Raw genomic sequence first — 10,596 nt, forward strand, 5'->3', positions numbered from 1 at the left:
TGCATGTGGTAGTGTGAAAATCCTTTCCGCCATTTTCCAGTCACCGCCCGACCGCCATGGCGAGAGCACTGCGCTCGATTCCCGCGCTCATTCTTCATCTCCTCCTACTACACGGTACAATATGATCATAATATTATATTTCTTAATTAGTGCATTACCAAAGTCTCCCATTGATCAAAAATTCAAAAAAGGATTGCGTTACATTTGTACATTGCGTTTGTAATTCTATTTCACCTCGAATAAATATAATTAAAAATCTTTGTGAACTCAGTGGTTTATTGTTGTATTATTCTCAAAATCTTACTCTGCATGATTGCTTGCGTACAATTTTAAGAAAAAAAAGGTGAATTCGTAATTATTCGCGTACCCAGTTTTGCGATTAGGTGAAATCTCAATGATTTGTGGCACAGATTAACACATTCTTTATTTATATTCAATAGACTTTTGTGTTAATATATAATAATAAAGCTAAAGCTTTAATGATTTTAACACATATTCCTATATTTCTTTCATGGTTTGTTTAAAACATGTGATCAAATATTAATATAGTTGAATGAATTTTTCCCAGTAAGCCACTCCCACTTTCTGGAGACGAATCGAATAACCACAATGTGCAATAATGACGCGAAGAAACTTATCAGAATATTCAAAGAATAAATTCCTTAGTAACAAAAAGATTCAAATGTATTTATTCCGCATTTGTGTTAATTAAATTAATTTTAACTTTTTTAAAACTGTTTTCTTACAGAAAATACGTATATACGAGTATTTATAATAGGGAATGGTGAAATTGACTTTAGAGTGAGTGTTTTGTACATTTATTTTTTTAAATGGTACCAAATAGACAAACACCATAATACGTTCTTTTACCAAGGAATTTATACGACAATTTTTCTCATGTACTAACGACTAACCAGTTATTCAAATAACTACCTACCTGTATAAAAAATAATTTATAATATAAAGAACGTGTTTCTGAGATGGTTTGGCCATGTAGAACGAATGGATGACAAAATAATTGTAAAACAAGTATATATGGCGAAAATGAACGGTAACGTGAGACGATGACGGCCAAGGAAGGGCATGTATGACAAGATGTATGAATGTGGAAGAAGCTAGAAATGTATGCCAGGATAGACGTATGTGGCGGTCGATTCTTTCTGCCAAACCCTTACGGGGAAATGGCGTGATGGTAGAAGTAGTACTACCTACCAAATACTCAGTAAAAAAAAGTTGTATTACTCTTTGATATTTATTTTTAATAATCATAGATTCAAACGGAATAAATCGCTTCTTCAATAATACTATTTGATTTTGTTATCAACACATTTAAAACATCCAGTAAAATGGAATAGTTTAGTCATATTTTTAATGTCTTTTTCTACCTTTAATTTTATACGACTGTTTTTTATAAAGCTATCCTTACTTCTGTTAATTTAATAGTTTCTAAGAGGATACCCAGTCTGACAATTCTTCATACAAACGTATTCCCGTATTTACTCCCTGAATTGTGGCTCGAAAGTGATGATTTTTTAAGTCCCTTTAGTGTTCCTTTGTTTGAAAACGGGACTAAGAGACTTCGATTTTAACGATTTTAGATAGGTATAATCAGTCCGACGTGCAGTTGCCTTTTTTGCACAATATTAGGGGAAGTATCTGCAAGAAAGTGACAGAAAAACTATATTCAAATACCTATTCATCAAATCGCTCTACCACGCATATCCCCTTAATACGTAAACAATTTCAATTTATTATATATATATATAATTTTATTCCAGGTGGGAGGGGCTCCGAGGATGAAGAGCGATTGGTGCGAGATCTCTTCAGAGGATACAATAAATTGATTCGTCCGGTTCAAAATATGACACAAAAAGTGGACGTCAGATTTGGACTCGCTTTCGTTCAACTTATTAACGTGGTAAAAAAAGATCATCCATTTATTTACTGGGTTATAAAAGTGTGAAATATACCAATGTGTTAAAAAAGGGATCGCGACTACTTTCCCTGTTTAGGGCACAGAAAATAAATTTCGTAATAAATCTTCTCCACCACAAAATTATGGCATTAATTGTATGTATTTTTTGTGACACGTGCGTATGTATGCCTACAAACAAGCTTTTCAAAAATAATTCAAAATAATACGTGTATTTTTATATTTATTATATTAATTTCATTTCCAAATGTTTGAGTTTACTATTATTTTTTTATTTTTTTTATTTATTGGGGATATCAACAGTAATACATGTAATACAAATATAACAAATAACATATACAGAGAATAAAACCAATGACAGATATCCACAGAAATACATTAAATACACGTACAATACATACTAGTGTGTTTGTGTGAGTGTAAGTGAGTGAGAGGGTGGGTGTGTGGGTGTTATATTGGAAAGAGGGTGTCAGGTATCGAAAATATAAATATATATAAAATATTAAGAAATAGAGATAAAATTTAATAAAATAAAATAAAACTTTATTATTGAAACTAAGTATAAGACAAAAAAGTATGTTTTAAGACGCGCATTTTAAATGTTATTTTTTTACAATCAAATGGATCAATAAGGGGAAAGTTCAAATTATATTCACTAGCAAAACGTATAAGTGGAGAGTTCTGGGCATAGTTCGTACGAACTGCTGGCACATGAAATAGAGAGCTCGACGTGTGACGGGTGCGGTATCCGGGGACATTTAATGATAACTCTGACATAAGAGCCGGACTATCAAGGCGTCCACTGAGTATGTCATGAAGCACCCCCATGTCCAACAGTAGACGGCGATCTTCTAAAGTAAGCAAGTGGTGTTTTTTGCAGGAAGACATATAATTGAGATCGGTATACCTGCATCTCCAGTTATGGCACATCAATATTTACCATATTGATGTGCCATATATTGTTTTTTTTTTTAATATGTTTGTATTTCTGATCCTATATTTGTGGTGATACTCACGTGTCTGTGCCAACAATTGCTCGTCCCAACTCAACACAGGACTTTTAGTCCCATGGAGTTGGGACTTATATTTTTGTGTATTTGAAAAAAAACTGGTTTTCATTTATATATTGTGTTTTCTTTTAGAACGAGAAAAATCAAATTATGAAGTCTAACGTTTGGCTTCGTCTGGTATGGAGCGACTACCAGTTGCAATGGGATGAGACTGACTACGGCGGTATTGGTGTACTCAGACTACCGCCTGATAAAGTCTGGAAACCAGATATTGTGCTCTTCAATAAGTAAGTTTGAAACAAACAAACAAACCATCACGCCGTTTCCCCGTAGGGGTGGGCAGAGAGGATATAACGCCATATCACTCTATCTTGGCATACAGACCTCGCTTCCTCTACATTTACACATCTTCTCATGCACGCACGCCGATTATTCCTACTTTTGACATGTCCATCTTCAAGTATTTGATGGACTTGATCGTGGCATGTCTTTCTCGGGCTTCCTCGTTTTCAGCATCCATCAACATTCGCATCGTAGATCCTTTAAGCCGTTCTTTTGCTGTTCATTCGCTCTTCATGTCCAAACCAACGCAGCGCCCCTTTCTTCATTCTGTCGATAAATAATGCATGCCTCAGCCTTACACACTTCACGGATCTCGACATTTGTGCACTTATCATACATCGTTTTACCACACATTTGCCTGAGGGATCGCATTTTGACAGCATTCAACCTACTTTCGTCATCATTTTTCCAATTCCATACTTCGATCCCATACATTAGAGTTGGCACTAGAACTCCGTTGTGAACTGCTAGTTTAGCCTCCTGCGATAAACATTTGTTTGCCAAAATAGATTTCAGTGCACCGTTCACCCTGTTCCCGGCACTCACCCTCCTTTCAATATCTTTCTCGGTCTTTCCATCCCTAGTAAACATACTTCCCAGGTACACAAATTCTTCTACCTGATTCAGAATATCTCCGTTCACACTGATCTCACATTTAGTTATATTTTCATCCCTTTCAAAAACCATCACTTTAGATTTATCAACATTTACAAGCAAATCGCTTTTCTTGCTGGCATCGTAGACTTCTGTTACCAATAATTATGAGTAAGTAAATTTGATGAGAAAATATAATCTACAATCAATCATGGGCCAAATATCTTGCACGAGATCATGATATAATCCACCTAGGATAGTGTCTAGTATTTGTCTATCAACAATTAGGCATGTTCTGAGTATAATCCGTTACCTTCAAATCATGTTGAGATTCGAAACAACGTACTTTTTTGTCAGTTTGAATTGTTTTCTCTTAAGGATCTTCTCTTCGAGATTTTCTTCTTTCTCTTATTTCATTTCTTAACTGAATTTCTATTGTAACCGATAAACCATAGAATTAAGAATAGTCCAGAAGGAGCGTAGAATCATATTTGAATACATCGGGCTGTGTCCAATAATCCCCCCACTATGCCCCACTTTAAAAAAAAAAACAACACAAATGTAAGGTAAAAAAAAAACAATCAATTACTTTCTCTAAAAATTTTTTGTGCACGCGGAAATATTGATTGATACAACAGAGTACATAAGTAAAAGGGTCGTTTAATAAGAGTATTTGAATTAATGAACTTTGAATTTAAAATATAAAACAAATTTTATTTTACATAAAACGGATATTTTTATATCATGTTAAATAATATTTGATGTTTTGAAGATAATGTCGGATAAATGTCCACCACAGAGTTTTATTAATCCAATCCAATTTTCATTATTTCTCTTATTAGATGAGCATAGTAGGGTAAAAAAATTACTACTCTGGCAACACTAACGAAGTCTCAGTTTTGTTTCTTCGATAATCTGACAGATGGAAAAATAAACAAATTTTTAATTAATGCATTTCCTATTCAAACATTCGTTTACTAATTACACATGAAATGTGATACCATCCTGTTTCTTTAAGATCCTAGCAGTATTTCTACACTTTAAAAGGACACAACGCGGCATAGTTGAATTCAAATCAGGAGTTGCGTACTGAGTGACGTCTACAAAGAAAATAGTGGGTCAAAACGTAAACCTACTCATTTATGAGTAGTTAGGTCGCCTTCTGTTTGATGTGCGTATGCGGTTTCTGAACTATTCTTAATTTTATTTAATAAACTCAATTTGTTTAGAATTTGCAATATGTAAATACTTACTAAAAATCGTAATAAAGAGAAAAATGATGTTTTAATGCTTTAAAATTGATCAAGAAAAGAATGAAACCTTAAATCTAACATATATGCGTGTTTTATTTGTATTTTTTTAGCGCCGACGGTAATTACGAGGTGCGATATAAATCTAACGTTCTGATTTATCCTACGGGAGAAGTACTGTGGGTACCTCCTGCTATTTATCAGGTAATGTCGTTCTTTAATAATCAAGACCGAGTTATTTATTAATAAATTGAAATACCAATACCAATATTCAATGGTCATTCTTTTACTTGCAGAGTTCCTGTACCATAGACGTCACCTACTTCCCGTTCGACCAGCAGACATGCATTATGAAATTTGGTTCGTGGACCTTCAACGGCGATCAAGTGTCTCTTGCTCTATACAATAACAAGAACTTTGTCGATTTGTCAGACTATTGGAAGTCGGGAACTTGGGATATTATAGAAGTTCCAGCTTACCTGAACATATACGAAGGCAATCATCCTACAGAAACTGATATTACGTTCTATATCATCATCAGAAGGAAAACTCTGTTTTACACCGTCAATTTAATTCTTCCAACCGTGCTCATTTCATTCCTTTGCGTCTTAGTCTTCTATTTACCTGCTGAAGCTGGTGAAAAGGTAGGACCTGATATTGAATGTTTTAACTAATCCTCTGCCTTTATTTTAATTACAGTAACATTTTATACCATTGAATATTTCTTCCAGGTGACATTGGGTATCAGCATTTTGCTCTCACTTGTTGTGTTCCTTTTACTTGTGTCTAAAATTCTTCCACCCACTTCTCTCGTGCTTCCGCTTATTGCCAAGTATCTCCTGTTTACCTTCATCATGAATACTGTCAGTATTCTGGTTACTGTTATCATCATCAACTGGAACTTCAGGGGTCCTAGAACTCATAGGTAACTCACTTTATTTTGTACGTTTTACATATGGAAAAAGCGTTCTTTCGAAAAAAATATTAAACAATATTATAAATTCTTAAATGTTGAGGAATTCAATTATTCCGTTCATAATAGATAAATATGCGATAATCTAATAAAAGCTAGTTTAATAATATGTTTTGTAATTAAATATGTTAAATTTGAAAAGGGGACATGATATAATGCATTGCCCATGTCGCTCCAATACTTTATTGGTAATATATTTATTCTATCGTTTCTTGTTATTTTATGTATACGTACTCGTACGTAAGTATCGGGTATAATGATTATTTTTGTTGTTATATCTATACTTCCCAATTTTGAGGTATTTTTATTGTTTATACATTTTGTTTCTTTGCGCAAGTGTATTAATTTTTGTGTTATTATTACTATTATTATCTTTTGTAAGAATCATTAGACGTTGAATAAATAAATAAGTTGCAAATCGAATTACTACCCAAGTAAAAAAACAAAGCTTGAGCGGATCAATATGTCCTTCTTTAATATGCGTTAATAATTTAAGATATGAATGTGAAATTTAGGAATATTTGTAGGTAGCGAGTTATTTGAGCATTTTTTCCCTTAATCTTTCATAACTCTTACGAATTGTATTAGATTAACTTGATTCCTAAAATGTAAGATACGTAACTTATTATAACGCTCCAAACGTATTAAGAAAATGAAACCATTTCAAGTCTGGTTTAGAATATATTGTCATGAATTTGAGTAACCTCCGAGCTCCTCAACCTGCCCCATGGTGAAGTATGTTGAGCAATGGAAAGATGGGCTCAATAGTAAAACGGAAATTCCATACATTTTCAATAATACTAAAGTTATTGGTCAAATATATATTTTAAGTTCCATGACTGATTTTACAGAGAAACAAAAAATAACTATTTCCTCAAAATAACTCAATTATTAATCATTTTTTATTATCTTTATATATATAATTCCTCTGAACGTGTAATGTCACCGAACTCCTCCTAAACGGCTTATTCGATTTACGTGCGGTTTTCAGATAAATATAGAACTTCGCGCTGTGAGTGTTCGTAGATATTAAAATCTTCAATCCAATATGTAAAAAAGAAGTAAGGAGCATAAATGTTTTATTCATCGATATACTAGGGTTGCATTCGAGGAGAATGCATTTACAAAACAATGGAATGATGTTGTTTTTTTGTGTATAAAAAAGTTTGTTTTTGAATGTTTACAAACAGCATTTGTTTTTTGTGGATCTCAATCAGATTATTTCCTTAAATTTCTTATAATTTCTACCCATTTATTAATTTTGACTGGATTTTTGGTAAAACTACAATAATATTAAATGCAATACATTCTTAAAAATCGTATTCCAACATACACCCCTATGTTGGTGAGACGACCGGAGTTCGACGTTTGCAAAAAGAATGCCATATTTGAAAAAATATTTATTTTATGTTTTGGAATTCAGTTACCTACTTAAATTCATTTTGGAATTTAATCACAAACAAGTACCTAGATACCCACTTATCAATGAAAAGTCTTTTTCCAACGTAATAAATAGCAGGCAAGCCTTTGGGCAGGACAACGTCTGTCGGGTCCTCTAGTATAATATATAAATATTAGGTAAATAACTTATCATGACATCAACTATACGAATGCAAGGATTATCATCAGTCATCATCAATTTATTGATGAAACACGTAATTTTTCAAATGAAATATATGAATATTATGAACATTTTATACGGTCAATATTAAATTGCAAATAAGGTACATACATTCAATAATCTTGGAGGCAGCTTCTTTACTAGGCCACATTTAAAAAATATATATATTATTATTTGATCAACGAACGCTTTAATTTTCGCAATAATTAATAATCGAATATTTATTGTTTCCTGACTATAGTTATCGTGTATTTCCAGGATGCCTCTCTGGATCCGCAGCGTATTCCTACACTACCTTCCCGCCATCCTCTTCATGAAGAGACCTCGCAAAACCCGCCTACGCTGGATGATGGAGATGCCAGGAATGGGGATGCCGCCGCATCCATCCTACGGTTCACCCACTGAAATGCCAAAACACATCAGGTAAGAACCTGACCTACACTTGAAATTGTAGGTATAAACGGCGCTTTACATAAATATACTGCAGTAAATGTCAAGAATTATAAACATTGAAAAAACTCAACATAGGACATTATATTTTAAAATTAAATTATTTTTACATATGATACGCTAACCTCATGCCCGTTCAATTCCCGGTGATAAAAATAAAAAACATTTTCCCTCAAGCCCGGTTTTTTTTGACATTCCTCTAAATCGAATGTAAAATCTCGGTAATGAATTTGCAGAACATCTCGTTATCTGGAACATGTCACTTCCCAAGTATAAGGAGACGATGGTGGCAATATTTCTGGATAAAATTTAATATCTTGTACACCCTTACTTTGATATGTTAAGTTTGCATGTGTGTGTATATATCTTTATATATAATTCCTCTGTACGTGTGATGTCACCGTACTCCTAAACAGCTTAACCGATTTACGTGCGGTTTTCAGAGAAATATAGATCTTTGCGCTGTGCGTGGTCGTAGATATTAAAATCTTTAATCGAATGTGTAAAAAAAAGTTAGGAGCATAAGTGTTTTATTCATCGTTTTACCAGGGTTGCATTCGAGGTGAATGCATTTGCAAAAAAAATGGAAATATGTTGTTTTTTTGTGTATAAAAAAAGTTCGTTTTTGAATGTTTACAAACAGCATTTGTTTTTTGTGGATCTCAGTCAGATTCTTTCCTTAAAATCCTTATAATTTGTACCCATTTATTTATTTTTATTAGATTTTTGGTAACACTAAAATAATATTAAATTCAATACATTTTTAAAAATCATATTCCTACATAAGTACACCACTTTGTTGGTGAGACGAACCGGAGTTTGATGTTTGCCAAAAGAATGCCATATTTGAAAAAATGTTTATTTTATGTTTTGGAATTTAACTACTAACAAGTACTTACTTAAATTCAATATTTTTTTAATATCAACAATTTTTAGTTTTGGAATTTAATCATAAACAAGTACCTAGATGAAAATTATTTTTACAAGATGATAGCAGGCAAGCCAACGTTCGGGCAGCACAACGTCCGTCGGGTCCACTAGTACTCGTATAATATTTATATTTGTGTTTAGTTTTTTTTGCAACATTTTTATTTGCTTTTTAATATGTATTTTCTTTAATTTTAAGATAGAATAAATAAAATAATTAGTTTGAGACCCCTAAAACATTATATATACAAGCAGTCATACTTGCTACCTAGGTGAATGCTCATTCGATTGTACATAGAAATTAAGTACTACTGACTTTGCAACAATAACCGATGAACCGGAGATTCAGTCTGTATAATATACTCATATAAATGTCTATTTATTTTTATTTTTGCTGAATTTTTGTGCCTAACAATGAGTTCCTATGTAAGATTTACGAACCTGAAATGCATCTCTTTTTTACTACTCCTCTTCTATACTTCACTCTTTTACTATAAATCTTTTATTCTTTTTTTACTACACATTACTTTTACTTAGTTTAAGCATAACAATTAACTATGTTTTCTTTATTTAATATAACTTTGTATTTAACTTTAATTTTGTACAAATTGGCTACGGCCATTAGTTATAATAATAAATAAATTGGCTCTCCTGGGCCCCGATTACAATGAGAATTTTACAACTTTAAACTTTACTTTTAGTTTAAACTTTCATTCAATTGTATAAAAAATAAAATCCATTTTATTTTGTAGACAGTTGACGATAACTCTGTTAAATTCCAATCGTAATCTGGGCCCTGACCAGTTGTAGTGCAAAAAAAAACAAACGTTTACCCCACGTGACTGTTAATTTTCAAAGAACAAACTCAATGTACGTAGCATTTCTATAATTATAAAAACCTTTGCGCAATAAATATTTAAATCTTATAGAATCATAAACAAACTATGCCTAAGAGATGACATTAGCAAACTTACATTTTTTTTCTCCTTACAGCAAAATGGAAGTCATGGAACTATCAGATATGCACCACCCGAACTGTAAGGTGAACCGGAAGGTCAACTCCTCGGATCTAGCTGGTGCCCTCGGGGCTGAAGGCTGCCGCAGAGAATCCGAGAGTTCTGACTCCCTTCTACTGTCTCCCGAGGCTGCCAAGGCCACTGAAGCTGTTGAATTTATTGCGGAACATCTCAGGAACGAAGATCTCTATATTCAGGTGACTTTATAAAACTACTTTAATAATATTAAATTCTTATGAGAAAGATTAGTTCTGCTCGAAATTATTACATTTTCAATACTGGTATTGTCGTAAACGCGGAAAAAAACTTTCTAAAATGTTGGCATAAATGTTTGAGATTAAAAAATTAAATGAACATATTTCGGATTCAGGGGCGTCAGTCAGGCGGTGTTTATCGTATTCATTCACTATTCTACCTACGTTGAACATCTATATTTCTTTTATTCTTTCATCAGTTTTGTAAAGCTTAAACTTTTTTTGA

General features: G+C 32.8%; 1 protein-coding gene across 1 annotated transcript; it reads left to right on the top strand.

Annotated features, from left to right (window-relative positions):
• Positions 1-19: 19 nt before the first annotated feature.
• On the top strand, positions 20-10,313 carry nAChRbeta1 (nicotinic acetylcholine receptor beta1; the record flags this gene model as incomplete). The annotated part of the gene is made up of 8 exons (XM_088241397.1): positions 20-114; positions 1,779-1,918; positions 3,076-3,230; positions 5,243-5,333; positions 5,426-5,773; positions 5,861-6,054; positions 7,982-8,146; positions 10,094-10,313. Coding segments are annotated over exons 1-8 (1,371 nt in total), but the record flags the coding sequence as incomplete, so codon positions are not given.
• Between the last annotated feature and the right edge of the window lie 283 nt (positions 10,314-10,596).

The sequence above is a fragment of the Micrasema longulum genome, unplaced genomic scaffold, assembly GCF_059751315.1.
Source record: "Micrasema longulum isolate JH-2025_06_02 unplaced genomic scaffold, ASM5975131v1 h1tg002875l, whole genome shotgun sequence".
Classification (NCBI taxonomy): domain Eukaryota; kingdom Metazoa; phylum Arthropoda; class Insecta; order Trichoptera; family Brachycentridae; genus Micrasema; species Micrasema longulum.